General features: G+C 37.1%; 1 protein-coding gene across 3 annotated transcripts in view; it reads left to right on the top strand.

Moving 5' to 3' along the window:
• Positions 1-17,640, top strand: part of frmpd3 (FERM and PDZ domain containing 3) — a 31,061-nt gene extending 13,421 nt beyond the window's left edge. For 2 of the 3 annotated variants that reach the window (XM_015381533.1, XM_015381534.1), the window contains 9 exons: positions 1,980-2,111; positions 5,576-5,695; positions 7,218-7,354; positions 7,843-7,969; positions 8,290-8,379; positions 8,883-9,062; positions 9,732-9,867; positions 10,535-11,419; positions 11,928-17,639. In XM_015381533.1, the coding sequence (XP_015237019.1) occupies positions 1,980-2,111; positions 5,576-5,695; positions 7,218-7,354; positions 7,843-7,969; positions 8,290-8,379; positions 8,883-9,062; positions 9,732-9,867; positions 10,535-11,419; positions 11,928-14,743 (4,623 nt within the window). In that variant the 3' untranslated portion in view covers positions 14,744-17,639. Of the gene's footprint in view, positions 1-1,979; positions 2,112-5,575; positions 5,696-7,217; positions 7,355-7,842; positions 7,970-8,289; positions 8,380-8,882; positions 9,063-9,731; positions 9,868-10,534; positions 11,420-11,927 lie in introns of all 3 variants that reach the window. The other variant, XM_015381535.1, reaches the window with a different exon arrangement.
• The last annotated feature ends 1,633 nt before the right edge of the window (positions 17,641-19,273 follow it).

Here is a 19,273-nt window from a genome sequence, read left to right as displayed (position 1 = left end):
GAAACAGTCAGTTATAGTCAAGAAAAGGGGTTTGTAATAAAACAAATAACCAAAAAGGGGAAAATATTTCTACTGTCTTACCATTAGCAGCTAGCATTAAAGCCAGCACAATAATATGGAACAATGAGGCTATTTCAGTTAAAATTTTTTGCAGGCGTCCTACAACACTTTTTAATGGACACCCTGCAACCTATCAGAATCAAGTATTTCCAGGGATAACAATATAATCAGGATTATTCTACACTAAACACTAGAATGAAATATTTCATGATATTTTAATAGGAGTTTTCTTATTTTCAGAACCTGCTTAGACTGGAACACACAATGCTTTGCATTGCTAAGTCTAAACTTATTTTACTACAGTCGGATCTAGATTTAAGGGTGCTTTTTTTTATTAGTATTTTACCAAACTCTTTTGGGGTTTTTCCAATTGGGATTTTGTCAGAGTCTGTATGAGAATAGTTGATCTCTGGAATGAGCTATCTGAAAGGGGCTCACCCAGCACATTATTAATGCAAGAATCATCACTGGCCTTTCTCATTTGGCTGTGACTACTCCGCCTAACATGAAGGGTAGACAGAATTAACGTCAAGCTAATAGTAATGACTGAGTATTTAGCTTTAAGAAAATTATAATAGATTTATTATGTGGTCTTGGATTTCAAAAATATAAATTAAAGCAGGAATAAATGCTCTAGAGACGCTATATCAAGATTTAATTTGCAGTTATCTCCACCATTACGCTTTATGACAAAAAATATTTTCTTTAAAAACAACCTAAGTCATTGATTTAATAAAATAAATTTTTTTATGTCATAAATACATTTCTATACTGTATATCTAGTGCTATGAAATTATAATCTGTAACTGTTTTAAAAAAATGCAGTAAAATATCAGCTTTCTTCATCCTCTCTTTTTCCTTAACATAAAATACCCCTATTGCATTTAACAGTTTAAATTGGTTAATTAATTTTGTAAGCCAGGGGTAATGTTTATTTCTGTTTCAGCCTCTAAGATGAGCTTGACATTATGTATTAGACTTATTAAATGTGCTCTATTAGATTTCACAAATCCCTCCCTGTGCTCATAAAGAGTGGGAGAGAGAAACACAGGGGCACTTTTAAGGAAAGATGGATGATGTTCTCTCCTGTCAGTCTAATTAAATGGAATTTCAGCATAATAAGAAAGCCAAGATCAATATTGCAGTGCCACAGATTGAATCAGTGGTACGACAGGATAACCAGTTTTCTGCCGATTTCCCTGTCCTGCCTTCTTGTGAGACTTTCACTGGATTGTGAGTCTTTCTGAAGTATGATTTAAAGAAAGCCAGACTTGTCGATACTGTTCAAAGACTCTTCAAAGAAACATGTTCAAATGAAAGTTTTCTTTCGCTCCTAATGAAGCTCTGTATTGACTTTCACGCTTAAATTATGGCAGCATATCATAATCATTAAAAAAGTATTCTCATTTCATTTGGCTTAAATAAAGCTGGCACAAGGAACATCAAAAACTCTTTCTCTGAGCAAAGCCCACTACCAGATATGATAAGCACTGAGTTTTTTTTTTTTAGATACCTGAGGCAATTCCTCCCCAAATATGATAAGCATCGAGTTTTTCTTTCACACTGTACTCTCTGCATCTTTCACAGATAATGATCTACAAAAGAGAACAAGATTTTTGCCATGGACAAACCATCGCAGAGATATAATTTCCTTGAAATAGATCTATTCACGCTATAGAATAAAGAAATTATATAAAAGAAATATGTTGCTCAAGGCAGAAACGCATAAAAACAGCATAAAGATATAAAAGAGTAAATGCAGCCTGAAAGGATATCAGTTTGATAAACTGCGCCTCATATTGTGGTGAACGGGATGGATTTCAGCTGGAAATGGTTTCCATGGATCAATTCATTTTTGTTGTGGTGTAAATGTGATTTATCTCTAAAAATGCATTCTACTTCCATCTGTTTCCTTTCAGGATGTGATCTCCTCCCTGCAGGACCGCCTCTCTTTGCGCTACATTGAGCACTTTGCTTTGGTGCTGGAGGCAGGTGGGCTGGACCAGAATCAGAAGTTGCATCTGCTGCAGGAGAACCAGCCACTGACACACGTAAGAATCCATCTCGAATGACCCCAAGAGGTGTGCAATAAAAAAATAAAAAAAAGCTTGAATTATGCAGAATGGAGACTTGACCAAAGCGACAGGAGGCCCTCAACTGTATTTGCTGTGCAAACGACAAGACAAAAAATGGGTCATTCAGAAAAACATCACAAGAAATGATTACAAAGAAAAAGCTAAAAAACTAAATATGTAAACATTAGCTGTTGAGAAAATGATAGCAAAAAGAAGTCTTGTTTGCAGTTCACAAGCAATGGAACACAGAAAATACATGGGAAAAGATGTCAAGTCAGGCAGAACCAGAGTTTGAGATATTAAAAAAATAAAATCAGACAAATCTCTCTCTAATCATCTAAATGCACAGCATGGAGCATTCCTTTACATACAGAAATGTTGACTTTTTCAAGGATTGACAGGAAACCCTAGATGGTAAAAAACCTTTCAATAAAAAAACAAGTACACCTTGGAGCCAGTTAGCCTGAGCGGCTACAGCCTCTAGCTGCTGTGATGAACTAACCAAACTACTACTAAAAAAATTAACTCAACAAGAGCATACAATCAGAATTACTGCTGATATCCTGTTAGGAAAAGGCTGTTTGTGACGCATAGAGAAGATTATCCATGTAATAAAAACAACCCATTTATCAAAACAGCCGAGGATACAAAGGATAGCTGCAGAAGTCCTGCAAAAAGTCTAAGAAGTCCAACACAGTCAAGTCAAGCTCTTACCTTTAAAGCTTTGTAACCGTCAATAGGTATCAATCAACTCTTCAGTTTAAGGTGTGTAAATGGTAAATTGCCTGTACTTATATAGAGCTTTTTTCAAGTCAGGAGACATGAAAAAATCACTTTACACTACATTTAGTAATTTACTCATTCACTCACACACTGATGGTGGCAAACTACATTGCAGCCACACCTGCACTGACAGAAGTGAGGCCACACACTGGCGCCACCCGGCCCTGACCACCACAGACAATGCAGGTGAAGTGTCTTGCTCAACGACACACCGATACAGAAAGCCAGAGCCAGTGCTTAAACTGTCAACCCTTTGATTTCAGGGCAAACTCCTACATCTGACGTCACTGTCGCCATGTGGAGAAGGCTTGTTGTTGTGAAGCACTCCTCTTTGAAACGCTCACACAGTTATTTCCCCAAATGACATCATAAAGGGCATACTTTTAAAACAGCATTTTGAGCACATATTAACTAAGTGGTGGAACAAGACAGTGAGAGAGGGGAAAAGACCTCAGGACACATATGACTGTAAAAAAAAGTTTTTAAAGGGAATTTTGCTTAATATGGGAACTTTAAATGAGTACCTGTTGAATCCAATGAGCCCAAACTTTACAACTTGGTACAAGTTTAAAGCTTATTTGCTGATGAGAGGTTTTAGGAGCTTGATGCTGCTGGGAAAAAGTTTCTGAAATATCAAAACAAGTCAAAAGAATTCTAAACATTAAATTGATAGTTTGTAAATAGAATCATGTAGATGTATAATCTATCCTACTTTTCTCCAGGGGGGGTTATAAATTCAAAATAAACATATGCCAAAAAAACAATCAAATGTATATTAAGTTACACCGGTATACTTATATGAATGCAAATAACAAAGAACAACATTATAATAACACTTTATAAAAACAAAAACATAATTTCACGTACAGGTTTTGCGCATAGATTTTGCCCGTCTGAGGCTTTGTAAAATTTGGCAAATCTGTGTTTTGCATGGTCCAATATGGTCTTGCAAGCCCAAAAAAGATAATGTACCAGTTTAATCATAATGGAGTTTAATAATTAATGGAGAAGCTATTAGTCAGCTTTATATTTTTTTAATATATAAAAACGATTTGTTTTCTGAGAATGTGTTTATTTAAGAGCAACTATGCAAATTAACAAACAAACAAACACCTGGAAAATGTACACTATGTTATTTTCCATGTGAATTCCAGATTGTTCATGCTTCTTTGCCTTTTCTAAAAAGTACTTAAAATCAGTCTTACCTGTCTTAATCCATGCTGGGTCAGATCATGAAGTTTGAAAAAGAGAGAGTAGAAAGGTTAGGTAAAGCACAATAAAGCGTTAGCCTCGCTGCATGCAGTTATTCAAGCTTTGTAGCTAAACCGGGTCCTGGAAAAAGACAGAGTGTACTGTCTCCATCTTTCTTTGAACTGGTGAATAATTTTCATGTTCAGCCGATCAGGTCCAAATGCTTTCACCTCCAGCTTCTCTTGGTAAGTTTGCTTTAAGGGACTGCACTTCCACTATTCGATCTGTCAATCAACCTCACTACAACTGTGACCATAGTTGCGCCCCAAGCTCCCCTATCCTTTTGCATTGCAGAGGTGCTACTGCGCATGTACAACTTTTAACCAGAGTCTATGGCCAAAGAGTTGGAAATCCGTCAACAATCCGACGAAGAAAGAAACACCTTTACTCGTCATTAAAGATTAAATATACATATCTAAAAATATATTAATATACATTTTGAAATATTTTAATTTTATAATTTCATTGTAATTTGTTTTTTTTATGTCTTAATCAAGGTCATTGGGTGAGTCTGTGGGGCGGCGCCTTAACTCTCTCTATTGACCAGCCACCACTGACTAGAACATAATGATAAATATCCAATTTATTCAAAAAATATATATATTCAGATCTATCAGGTATGGGCATAAAGGACAGTAAAGATATCTTTAACTGTTTAACATAATCCAATTCTAGCAGCCAAAAGTTTAATGTATGGAACCTGAAATATTGAAGTGAGGTGCACAGGGGAGGTGTGGCCCAATTGTTGAAAAACGCGTACTAGCGTGCCCTCTTTTGAGCCAAAACTTTTATTAAAGTGCCCTTTTGGGAGCCAAAATGCATTCTAATGTTTCCTCTTGGGAGCCAAATTGTGTGCACCCTCTTGGGGGCCAAAACACATGCTAATGTGCCCGCTATAGTGATGAGGACACTCTATAAATGCCCTTTTTTCTTCCACCCCTTTCCCTTCAAAAATTCGGTGCCCACCGCTGTTGCAGCCTACCAAATATTCCATCTGAGAAGTGTTTTGACACTAAAATGGTCTAGGTCTAAATCAAAGCATATTGATTTGGTAAAGAGGCCAAGTCAAACTGATATGATTGGCTAAAAAACCAAACAACAAAAAACAAAAGAAATCAAAAGCATGCATGGGCTTTCTTCCACTTAAAAATGAGGACCTCTTTGTGTCATCACATATCACTCCAGTCATATACACATTTTACTGATTAATTTATGCCTTTACTTCCCTTTACAGTTTAGTACATGATTTATCAGAAAAGTAGCACAGAAATAACTCACTGTGTCCTTGCAAAGAAAAAAAAACGCTGCATTCAGAAATCAAGCCTTTACACTTCAGAAAATATCATCCGATATTATGTGACTAAAGATGTTGCTGTTATCTAACTGATGGATTCCTGTTCCCCCAGGTGGTGCACAGAACCTATTTCCAGGGGATGAAGTGTCTGTTCCGTGTGTGCTTCTTCCCCAAGGACCCCGCAGACCTGTTAAGAAGGGACCCTGCTGCATTTGAGTACCTCTATATACAGGTAAAGTACTGGATTATCATGGGATTTAAACAGATAGCACTCAGTCTTATAGCAGTGTTGGACAGTTGTCTCTTTGATGTGCAGTTGGTGCCAAGAGGGAGCTGACGCTTTGAGATCTTTTTTTCAGTTAGCTACTGGATTATGTATGCCTTTGTTTCATTTCCACCATGATGGAAGAAAGAGATAAAAAGCAATCATAAGATAAATGTTTTGTTGTGAGCTCTTTTAATCATTGTACTAAATGCACATATTTCATTATTCAAGTATATTTAATAAAGGAATTGTTCACATGTTTTCTGTTAAGTGGTTATGCTCAGATAATACTTTAACTAAAAATACTTGTCTTTTTAAAATGAGTCTGATATCTAACTCAAAATTTTGCATTAAAAAATTCATTTATGGCCACAGTGTTGGGGGGGGAAATTTTGTGAACACCTACCAACTGTACTCTGTTTGCATTCCACAACCTATTTAAATATTATTGCTGACAATTTCTGCCCTTCTTTGATCCCGATGTAACCACCTTTTAATGGATGCTTTCAGGAAGAAACTGCAACATGTCACAAAGCACAAATGACCTCAAAACGGTTTCTTTAACATTAGAATTAGTTCGCTATAGACCAATGGTCTGCAAAGCGCCCAGATTTCATTCCAAAAGTCACCTTTAAGATATGGGTGGTACAATGGGTAAACCCATACTAGGAGAATCTCTGAGGAATATCTCAAGTGCTTTGGGAAATCTATGTCTATTGAGGGGGTTTATAAATAAAAAATGATGCAATAAGTACTACCAAGATTAGAGATAAACAATGAACTGCATTGCATTACAATTTAACAACGTGCAATTTTCAAATGGCAGCCCTCCCTCCAACCCTTTAGGTGGCAGTAACATGCTTAAGATGGGTTTGCCAGCACTCAGAAAGGTAGAGAGAGTTGCAGCTAACATGCAGATCCATACTTGCAAGTAGAAGTAATCCTTTTTCACACAAACGTTACAGTAACGTCTTCCAATAATGTACTCTAGACAAGCAACTTTTTAAGATCACAAAATAATGTAAACCCTGGTGTGAAACATCTAGAAACTTGGGGTTAATGCAAAGGAATACCGAAACAATATTTCAATATTTGTTTAAAATAACTGAAATTTGGAAAAGTTGATCAGCCTTTACGAGAATGTACCTAGTAGAGTGTCTGATGAATATATGTAAATTTCCTTTTAATGGACTCATGGTTGTTGTGCACAGGTTTATAAAGCAGAATTCACATAATCCGCTGTGAGACAATTACTTAAATTTACATATGTGCACTTTTAAGTTAGCGAACAGGCTTAAATAAAAATTATGAGGTTTTTTTTTTGACATCAGGTAACAAACTGACTCCTCATTAACCCGAACCAAAAAATCTACTCTGTTCCTTCAATTACAAAGAGAAATTCAGTTTCATGCAATGGGTCAGTTAAAGTTTTAAGGGGAGTCCTAATTTCCGAAGTAGTTGTTTGAGGCATGTTATTATGTTCTCACAGAGTCGCAATGATGTTATCAAGGAGCGCTTTAGCATGGACTGGAAATCTGACGTCATGTTGCGACTGGCCGCGCTCCATATCTACATCACTGTGTCCTCTGCAAGGCCTAATCAGAAGATTTCGCTCAAACATGTTGAGTAAGTCCACAAACCAGCTCTGTTAATGCCTCTTTGTAGCATTTCCATGTGCCCCACTGTAAAGTCTGCTCATTCAATGTCTAAATGATTAATAATTGATTCTAAAAAGTATTAAAATTTCTAATTATTCAAGGCCCATTTTCCCTAGGTAGTTATCCATCACAAAATCCATTGCTTTGTGAAATTAGATCCAACTAAATTTCACCATTTATTTTTCCAAACCTCAACTTAGTAAGTAATTAGTTACTGCTATCATAAGCACAGTAGCATATCAGATTTGCCACGCTTGTAATAGACTTAAACTTACAATAAGAAGCCAGGGGTTAAGAAGGATGTAACTTACTCTCATGGTGCTTTCCCATGGGATGGAAGAGCGGAGGTTTTTGTGTGTTTTTTATTTCTTTCTTTTTGTGCCACCTATTCTTTACAATATTTTCTCCTTTGCATATTTCATTCTACCACTTTCGTCTCTCTTCTCTTGGTCACAGAAAAGAGTGGGGGCTAGAACCTTTTCTCCCACTCACTCTACTTCCCACAGTGAAGGAAAAGAATGTGTGTAAATCTCTGTCTCAGCTGCTGAAGACATACCAACATCCACCTCCATCGGGGAATAAGGTGACTGTTTAAAAAAAAAAAATAGATTGGAACAATTCTTTGATTTTTAAACTGAAAAAAAAATCCAAGGTGACACATACTTGATTGCAATTAGCATAATTTCTACATACATTACTGATTATGTTGAAATGCACTTTTTGTTGTTGTTGCTGTTGTTTGCCTGAGCGTGATTGCTCTTTACCCTTGTGCATTTGCACAGTGCATACAATTTTGCTTACCATACTTGTGGCTCAACATTGCCCCCATGAGTATATAGAAAGTAGAGCAGCTGGATTTCACTTTGACAGCTGAGCTTTTTCTAATTATCACTATGCTAACAGGTTCCTCCACTCCAAGGAAAGCTACAGTACATGCGAATACTCAACGACCTTCCACCATTTGGTGGAATACTGTTTCACACTGTGGGACTGGTAATGCATTTTGAAATATTTGTACTTAAGAATAATAATGAATCACTTACCAAGTTCAATTTTGTTTTTGTTTATTTACTACAAGCCTTTTGGCCAATTTGTCACATTTACACCTACACTGGGAAAACATTTTAGAAATAAGTAAGAACTTTCTTAAATTAAGTGTATTTACCCTTAATTTGAGTAGGTAAATGAGCTAGTTTGCCAATGGAATGAGTATTTCTACTCTTAAAATAAGATAATTAGATAATATACACTTAAAATAGGACACAGCAATTGTCTTTTCTAATTTTAAGTGTAAATTGTCCTGTTTCATTGGCAAAATGACTCTTTTACCTCCTCAATCCAAGAACAAATGCACCTATTTTAAGAAAAAAATTCTTATCTAGATTTAGATTTTTTCCAGTGTACAAGGCATTTTATAATACGTACAATTCCAAGGAATAATTTAAAGCATATCATGTGTAGAAACCTGATATAAAACCTTTTGCACTCTGTTACAGGATGAAAAACAGTCTGCTACAACATTACTGGTGGGGCCTCGACATGGCATCAGTCATGTAATTGACCTGAAAAACAACCTCACAACGGTTCTGGTTGAATTTAGCAGGATTTCCAAGGTGCAGCTTTATAGAGAGAGTCAAGGAGTGGCCCGTGTTGAAATATCAATCCATGAGGCCAAGGTAATTCTGCCTTTAAGGGTTTATGCTACAATTAAATACATTTAATTTAAATGTTTTTCCCAATTAAGTTAACTATTACTTTAGAGCTGTGTATCTAAAGCATATTTTTTCATTAAAAAATATATTCTGTGTCAGTACATAAGGAATATTACATGACAATATTTACTTAAATGCTTAAATTTGGAAATATTAACAATAAGAAGTAAGATCCAGAATCCCAACACAAAAATCAAAATTAGCCACTGAACATCTACATCTCTGATTTGACTATTTGTTTTTGCATCAAATCTTTTTTACTCACTTGATCTACAGGTTTGAAAGTAAAACGTGGAGAAACACATTGTTGTTACCTTGATAACTGAATGCCTAGTTTGGATTTCTAGGAATATCACTCAGCAAGTCTCACTGGTTTTAGATTATAGGTTAAATTAATTATAGGTTTCTGTATTTTATAAATGTTTGATTTGAATCACAATGTTCTTAAACAAGTGTTTTTGATGGTAATGACCTATTGATGGCTTTTCCATATGATTGATACCCATATTTCTCCTCAGTGCCACTAAAATGCGTATACAATTTGAGCATCATAGCACTGTTTTTTGTAACTTTTTTGTCCAGATTCTTTTAATGTAATCCCTCTTCATTTACCTCTCTTGCATTAACTTACAGCCTCTGGTTTTACTCATGGAATGGCCTGATGCCAGTAACTTTGCGTGCCTCATCTCTGGCTACTATAAGCTATTTGTAGACCCTAAACGAACCATCTATGTTCGAAACTTTGGTCAAGCTCAGCTGACCAAACCAGGTAAATATAATTATTTGTTTTATGCAAGTAATATTTATCAGATACACATATACAGTAAATTTGTTGAACAAAGACTAATCAAATATGTAAATGTAGATCAATAAAAGTGACTTGATAATTGAAGTGTAAATTATGAATTAGTGAAAATGACTTTACTCTAGCTTTTTATTAGATACTGTCTGGAATTATCAGCCTTTTGTGGAAGTCTACATGAACACTGACACTGCTTCATCACTGAATGACGTCATTTTTAGCAACCTGGTTTCCACATCTCATGGCGCCCTCTGCTGTCACTTTCGCTCATCCTCATTCTTACTCATTCGACTGGAATGCCATTTTGCTTTTCCCAAGACAGAGTGACATAAACTCCGCTTTTTGATGTTATCATAAACTTTAAGTGATGAATCATGAACAGATCTTCAGCTTTGCTTTGCTGCATCAGTCTGTAGTCTACATTAAAGAAGAGTCTTGCCATCTTATCATGACATTACACCAGAATTTAACCCTCAAACCTTAAACAAATTTCAGCCTAACATTCATCTCTGAATTAGATATTCCCCATCTGACTACAAGCTGTTGCCTTTTCTTGTCCATCTGGATCTTCTATATATCGCCACTAGTTCTTAATACCTCAAACTGTCCACTGCTCTGACCATTCTATCCTTAGATTACAGAAGTTCCCACCATCCTCACCCACGAGCTGGGGCAGCTGGATTGCAAAGTGGAGGGCGGCGAGGGGAGGAGAGGGAAAGTTCGCACAGAGAGTCAGGAAGTTCAAGACCTATGGTTCCTGCAGAACCTCAACATCTAGGCTTGTGTCACGTCCACCTTAGAGAGCAGCAGCAATTTCAGGAGCTCCAAGTGCACCAAGAAGCTGAACTTGACATCAACGAGAACTTTATTTCTCATGAGCCCCCTGGTCGAGCCCGTACCAAATCAGATCCCACACAGGAGAGTACAGAGGAAATAGCTGGGGTTTTAGAGAGCCCGGCTGTGGAGAACACAGGATTTCGAGTGAGAGCCCAAACAATGGGTCAATCAAAGAAAACCTCAAGGTACTTCTGTGACTCCTGCAAAGCCAGGCTGAGGGCCGAAGGTCACACAGCGGTTGCAAACAGCAGTGGGAGCTCTGGGCGTCATTGCTCCAGTGCCTGTGCCTCTCGAGATGGAGGCGCTGTGGACCTCATGGCTCTCCCACCTCCTGGAAATGAAGAAGAGGAGGAGGCAGACAATGGTGGTGAAAAATTGCAACCACCACCACCAGCTATTGCTGCACCACCACCTGGCTTCAGGGATAATAGTTCTGATGAGGATGATCCAAAGAGAGCAAAGAAGGCACGATCAAGCGCTAGTGTTGAGGTTGCCACAGGAAAAGTCACACAGACTAAAGAAGATGTGCCTGTGACACTGATTGATAACGTAGCCACAAGAACCGTTCGAGATCATGCCCAGGAGCTCGATGATGCTCTGGTGTCCACCTTGCAGGCGCTTGAGGCTTTGGCAGCCTCCGAGGACTACCCACATCACCCTCAACAACCAACACAGACTGCAGGTCAACAGCCTCAGTCATACTACTGCTCACACTTCACTTATAACATAATTTTACCAATCAGACAGATATCAAAATTTAAATTACATTGTATTACTGATTTTCCCCATGCATCTAATATTTGTCGTCAACATTATACTAAAAGTTTGGTCCAAAATTAAGATAACTTAAAGTTTAAAAAACTGCAACCTTGTCTTATGATGTATTTATCTAAAAAAAGTTTTTTTATAACAGAGTGAGTTTTAAATGATCAAAGGCATAATCATTTCATATATTACCAAAGTAGGTTAAACCAATTCGTAGTCATTAGATGAATACCAAATTGACGTAAACCTATCCCACTGGTACATTGGTAAGTCTGCAAATGTCCTACAAATTTGAGCCTCAACTACATGCTAAAGATAAAGCTACTACAAATTCATTTGTTCCATTTGTGACCCACATTCATATATTTCTGTAAAATGTATTCCTTGGTTATACTAACTGTGTACTTTGTTGGTGTCCTCCTCAGGTTTGATTGTTTTAGCTGCAATAACACCTGAGTCATCATTGGATTCAGGTCATGAGACCAACTCCTCTGAGTTGACAGATGTCTCGGAGATGGTGTCAGCAATGAAGCAAAACCAGAACCAGGCATATCTCCTAGCTCACCATATCAACAAGGAGCGTATTCTCTGCCGTCGTGACTTTCCCATGGCTATTCCTGGTTGCACAGCAAAAGCTATAGGGACTGGAGCCTTCACTGTGGGTCAGATCCGTGCTGGTTGCCCACCAAAGCAAGTAATCCTTAGCAAGACTGTTCCCTTTAAAGTAAGCCCTGCCCAAGATTCAGCAATACTTAGGGTGGTGACAGAACAAGGTGCCAATCAAGACAGATCTCAAACTGAACAGAGAGCAGAGTTAAAATCAATCTCTGAGTCTGCCAAAGCAAACCCCACTGACTCTGATTCTAAGCCAACAGAAGAACCTAAAAAAGCTGACATGTCACTGACAGTTCAAGTCTGTACAGATCAGAAATTATCCAACTCTTCAGAAGTAACTCCAACTCAAAATCTTTCAGATGGTGTGAAGATTAAGACAGCAGCACCTCTTACTGTAAATACAATAAACAAAGCCTTACCTAAAATTTTGCCTGTGGACACAAGTGTCTCTATCAAAACCACCCCAACTAATATGTGCCAAGAAACCAAGACTGCCTCCAGTGAGACCATGAAGCCTTCAAGCTCTACAGAACTTCTGCCGGTGGATGACCTTTTCTGCACATGTCCAGTAAAACAGGAGCCTGCACCTCAACTAAGACTAAAAGACCCACAGGTTCAAAAGATAGTTGTGTTTCAGTCATCCTCTCCGACAGATGATGAGCGTCTTCGAGCTAAGGGCCTCCAGTTGGCTAATAATAAAGAAAATGCTGCAAGAGTAGGAGCAGATCCTAATTTGGCAAAACCAAGTCCTCAAGTGCAAAGCAAGTTATCCCCTCATTTGGCTGGAAAGGTAGAGAGGAAGGAAACATCTGAAAACAAGACTGAGGAAGCCCTGGGAAAAACCAGCACAGAGTCGCAGAATCAGAAATGCACCATAAAATCCTTACCTATTTTAGATGATCTAACAACTCCAAGTCTCAATGTGGAAAAAGTATCCACTCTTCCAGCAAACGACTCAAAGAAGCAGGGTACTGGTAAGAAGTCACAGCGCAATGCTCCTTTCTTGAGCTTTAGAAACCTACTTTCAGCAACATTTCCTGCAAGAATGAGAAGAGAGACAGATGAGAGAAGGGCACAGCTACAAAAAGTCCGCCAGTATGAGTTAGAGTTTTTAGAGGAACTGCTGAAACCCAAGTCATCACAAGGTGAATTTATACCCCAAGGGTCTTCTCCTGTTCCATCAGGTACTCCTTGTGCCTGCCAACTCCGTACCAGTCCTGTCCTTAAAGCACCGGGAATCTCCAGAGAGCAGCGGCGCAGTTGTGACTGTAAAAGAATGTGCAGGGGTATGCGACTACCTGACACACCAGTGGGAACCACTACAGAGACACAGAATCGAGGCAGAGAGAGAACTATCTCAAAGACCCCTCCAACAGTTTCAAAAGCTCCTCATGCTGAAGGTGCCACAAGGAGACCTCAAAATCTAGAGATAAAGACAACAAGAATCCGATCTACCAGTCTTGAGTCAAGAGAGCCAAGGGGAAACCAAAGCTCTTGTTTGCCAACTTGCACTTCTCAAACCGATTGCATGGGAGCTCCACAATACAAAAAGCTTCAAAGACGATACAGTTTTGGAGAGCTGGACAATAGTTCGAGCACACCTGTGTATGCTGAAGTGAAGCCAAAAGCCAAAAGTCTGGAAAAAGAAATGGAAAGAGTGAGGGCCACGGGGCTGAGGCTACCGACTCCTGTCGAGCCGATTCACACTCAGTCTCACCAGGCAGAGGCGAAAGGGAAAAGGGGTGTCTTTTTTATTCAGGGAGAGGAACTGCTACGAGATACTAAAGAGGGGACTGGGGAGGTTCTGCTCACATTGCCCAGTGAAGACAGCGATGACAAAGATAAATGCTGCTCATTTTGTTTCTGTTACAGGAAGTGTGAAGCTGCAGATGAAAGTAGTGACAAAGATGAACTCTCATACTCCATACCCCTACAAGTCCTCCCAGGCATGGAGGTGGACTCTCGTACCTTTCCTGTTGTGAGCAAAACACTCCAGGTCCTAAATGCAGAGGATTGCAGTGGGGAAGAAGAGGAAGAGGAGGAGGAGGAACCGCAGACACAAGATATTGATCTAAGAACATGTGGCACACTGGAGGGAAGCCTTGCACGTGTACAGGCTTTACAGGGGAAAAGTTTCAGTTTACCGGATGGTTTTCTAAACGCTCAGCTGGATGCTAATGAGTTGCTAGCTATTCTTCGACAATGTGCTAACAGCCCACAGGCTGAAGGTGAAGCACGGCTTCAGTCCTCACGGATTGCTGAATACAAACAGGAACTGGCAGTGCGGTTCAAAGAGTTCAGGGCATCATGTCGGCGGGTGGCAAGTGTTGAAAAAAGCCCAACAAGAATGCTTGCTGTTGTTTCAGACAGCTTCCAGGTGTTGTGCGAACTAACTCAGACCTTCATCAAACTGGTTCGAGGAGTCCGCTCGGAAGCACAGAGGCTACAGTTGTTGAGAAAAGTGGAAGAAGTTGCAATCAACTACACCTTGCTTCTTCGTGCAGCAGAAGAGTCCATGGGGCACTCAAGCAGTTTGCCAACAAAGACAATGAGCCCACAGATTTTCTCCAATACCAGTAATATGAGCTCACTTACACGACCCATTAAAACTCTGCCTACCCAGTAGAAGTAAATCTGGCAGGAACATGGGTAGCTATGTTATCCAAATTCATCATTTATTTAGCGTTTACAATTTTTTACTAAATCTGCAATGAATCATCCTCAGTAAAAAATGCAAGTATTTCATCCCATGTTTACAGGTCCTGAGGTAGCCTTGTTTTGAAAAAAGAAAACAGAGATACACCAAACTAATGCACAATGGAGTAAGAACTCTTCAGCAGAATGGGTGATACAGGGCTAATCACCTCATATGAACATTCACAATACATTATATATAAATATATATATATATATATATATCATTCTAGTGAAATATTTTATACATATATATGTAATATGTATATTTTAGTTGTGTCTATATAGCAAATGATATTAAGTTTGTGAAGAAATTAAATAATAAATATATTTAAAATATACAGGATGAATATAATTATGAGATTGATGATACATCAGGAGCACAGGTATATGCTTTGGACAAATACAGTTCTGTGATCTTGACTGCAGGGACTTCGATAAACTGAATAGTCCAAATGGTTTGGTTGGTTAGGATTTGGTGTGTTTGTAGAATTTGTTACCTGTTGTAATGCAAAAATGATCTCTGTTGGCTGTCCCGGCGATGTGTGGCATATGAATATGATCCAAAATGCAAGTGAAAAAGTTGCAGTGAACAAAAAGTGTTTCAACAGGCTGTACTGTTGGTCGCGGCCCCATTCTATCATTTTTTAAACAGCAGGTATGGAACAAAAAATTTAGATGCAGAAAATGTAGCAGAGACCCAAGTCACAGTTTTATCCACTGTACATTAATGAGTGCAATGACATCACTCAGCTACTGAAATACTTTAACACCTTATAATCTGTAACACAAATTGTGTACTTTACACCCTTTTCAATTTATAACTCACTTGCATCTCACTGATTGTTAATCATATAGACAAATACCTTCACTAGCAAGTGAGTAAGCCTGTGACTAGGATTTTGCACAACCTCAAAATGATTTCTGAAGTCAAAGTGTATCCTTAAATGTTTACATATGTGTTTCTGATTCATCCTGCTGCTGAAAACTTTACTTGAGTCAACATTACAACAGTTCTTTTCCTTAATGCTAATGCTGACCTGTTTCAAATAACTCTTTAATTTTTATTCATATTTTCAGATACTGCACACTAAGATATGCTTTCTATGTGCTGTTACACATTGTGCAATCTAGCAAATATTTAAACACACAAAGTAGTTTTCTATGTATTTTAATAAAACTAACACACCATTTGCTGTCTGAAATCTTTATTTGTCTCAGATCTTCTTGTTTTAAGGGGGAATTTATCACAGATGCTTTATCCACTTGTTTGCCTGTAATGTATAGTGGATAGGCTGGTAAAAGAAAGTGCTATAAAAGCCAAATTGTTGGTCGAAATTTATAAAGCAAAAGGGTACAAATTAATATTTTAACAAAAATCCACAAAATTATTCTCATAGATTTTATAACAACCTGGTGAGAAAAGATGAGTATAATGCTAATTTAGGTAAAAGAAAAGGAGTTAATATCAGTAACAAATGTTACTTTTAAGATATTCTATCCCTAAATTTAAAACTCCTGAATCTAGTGAATCAGGCAATAAAACTAAAATATGTTTTAGATTATACCAATGCTAACAGGCACTCTCTTTTAACAGTGTTTCCTCCAATGCTAAAGCTGCGTTTTCATAACCGTTATGTAAAGTTGTTTTGTTTTAGTTTTTTTCTCAGTGTACAATTTTTTCTTCTTACTTGCAACCTTCAGGGACACGTATGTTGGAGCACGATTAAACGATAATATAGAGATTTTTTTTTATTTTAAATAGAAAATGCAAGACAAAACCGAAAAGGGGAATCATGTTCACAATTAGCAAGTGGTGTTCTAGATGGAAGTGAAGAGATTTACAAACAGATGTAAATAATATGGTAACAAATCTGAGAGAATAACAACTACTTTTAAATTAATTCTTATTAATTTAAAATTTATTTCAGCCCCTAAGTGTTTTGTAAATAGGATGTTTGTGAGGTTATCATTTACAGTGTCAATGTAATATACAGACTAATAGTAAAAGAAAAAAACATATATTTTGAGGAATATTAGAAAATAGCATGAGACATGTTTATTTTTATAAACAATAATATCAGACAATGTTTCCTCATCAGCCGAAGAACATTTAAGCATTACAAGAAACATTTTCTGTGTTTATCATTGTTTTTGTTGCTTTGTGCTCCAGGTCAATTCGTCCCTTCTCCATTACGATCCCCCAACATGCACCTACATTTAACTACTGTATCATGTATAAAAAAATATAATTGGTAAATCAGTATTTTCATAAATAATTACAATTATGCTCATAACGTACTGTACTTAGAATTGTATTTATGAGATCTTGCATATATTTATAAACTAGCCAATTGTTTTTTAACGTGGTTCAGATCCCAGTTGAATTTTTAAAGTCAACAGATTAGGATCTTTAGTCGAAGCTTCCATTAGTAGATATTATTTATAGTCAAATAACAGTTCCTTATAGTAGACTGGGTGTTGATAACAGAAAACCACCTTGACTTGTTTGCTGCCAAAAGGAGAATATTCTTTTATGCAAGGATGGGAATTAACATCCAGTGGCAGATGGCTCCTTTTCATACCCAAGAAGTTAAACACAAACGACATAATAACAAAATGGGAAGGGGTGAAATGACCAGCATTGTGCCAAATTGATTACTCTGTGTTTCATTCACATAATGATGGCCACCATGACTTGTTCTTTTATTTTTTATTTTGTGCACTTATTCATTCTTGTCTTTATTCACTGTCAATGATCTTGTCGTCACTGTGGTCTTCTGTCTGTGTACAAAGTTTATTCATGTTTTAAGAGCAATAAAGAATATTATATAAACTCTTTCAAAGAAATGGAAATCCAGTTATATGAACTAAGCTTAATTTTATGCTTTTTATTAGGGTTACTTTTAACAGCTTTTCTTTAAAGATTAATTACAAGGAGACATAACGAAATTTCATTCTGGCAAAAACTGATGTTGACTCATTAGTATAAACTATATGTCAAACTAAGAGCTAACAGCTGTAAAGTTTACTCAATGTGCTGCTTGTTTTGTGTCAGTTTTTGATTCAGCACACAACCATGCAAATGCATCATCTTCACCAAAAATAAATATTCCAGCATAGATACTGTCAATTTTAATAAGGTAAAAAAAAAAAACCGTAATTAGATCTACAGGTATTAATCATTTACAGTTCTTGTGGGGGTTTTTTTGGTTTTTTGTTTTTGCATTAGTTTAAAAAATTAATCAAAAGATTTTTTAAGGAAAAAAAAAATAAAAGAAGAAATTATAAGAAATCTAAATGTTTCTGACTATGAAGATGTTAAATATTAACATAAAATGACTTAAAACTACCGGTCAAATTTTCACCCCCGAGTCATTACGGGTATGAATGCAAAACTTAATTCAAGGCTTTAACCATTTTTTTATTGTCTTGATTTATATATGTATTGTTTTCACAACCAAATGATTTTACAACACAGCCTCGGCTTCAATAAATTTTAAATAAAGGTGTTGGTGTGTAAATATAGATTTTGTGGGGGTGGGGTTTAAAATAGTAGACAGGCTGATATTTACGCACCCTTACTAATATTTTATCAAAAGGTCAATGCTAAGCTGTAGCTTCACCATTCTATTTATAGCCCAGGTTTCCTGGTGGTTCTGATTCACAGACTGTTCAGGAAAGAATTGCTGGAATCTATTTGATAATTTCCTGACATTAACCCAGACCTAAATTATATATTACTCATTTTTTGTAGTTCTAAGGTGGGGGCCTTGTGAAGTTAAATCAGTTAATTTAATCTTAGCCTTATTTATCTAATACAGAACCAGTATTGATGTAAACAGGCAGAATTTACAGAATATAGCACTCTTCCACACATAATGAGTGCTGAAAGTGCCATTTCAGAGGACATTTGGCTTATCTTTGTGGGCAGCTTGAACAGTTGACAGTTTACAGCTCTCTCTCAGTTATACCCTCCCAGTGAGTGGCAATATACCGGGTCATGAACAATGAAGATTAGTACTGCTGTTCCGTGAGTTTAGAAACTAAACAGGCTTGAGCCTGGATGATAGTTGATCATCCTTAATGGGAGAAATGTGGACTTTGGGTTGATGACTTGGAATGAATCAGACTTAAACCACAGATTTGATGACTTCAGGTTTGACTTTGTTGTATCAAAAAACACATTTTAGTTGATTTTGGCTTTGAACTGTGACTTAACTTCAAATCACTTTCTCTACTTAAAACAGAAAAAAAACTGTGATGTGAGCCTGGTAAACCGTAATATTACCTGTCTATTGAGTGTCATAACTAATATTTTCCTAAGTAGTTTATCTAATTAGGAAAGTTCCTCTGTCTGGATATACAGCTATCATCTTCATTATGTATGTGGCAAAAATTTGGTGATTGATTGATTGATTGATTGATTGATTGATTGATTGATTGATTGATTGATTGATTG

The sequence above is a fragment of the Cyprinodon variegatus genome, unplaced genomic scaffold (genome assembly GCF_000732505.1).
Source record: "Cyprinodon variegatus isolate N-32 unplaced genomic scaffold, C_variegatus-1.0 Scaffold236, whole genome shotgun sequence".
NCBI classification, from domain to species: domain Eukaryota; kingdom Metazoa; phylum Chordata; class Actinopteri; order Cyprinodontiformes; family Cyprinodontidae; genus Cyprinodon; species Cyprinodon variegatus.
Note: the sequence above shows the minus strand (reverse complement) of the source record. Positions and strands in the feature narration are given on the sequence as shown.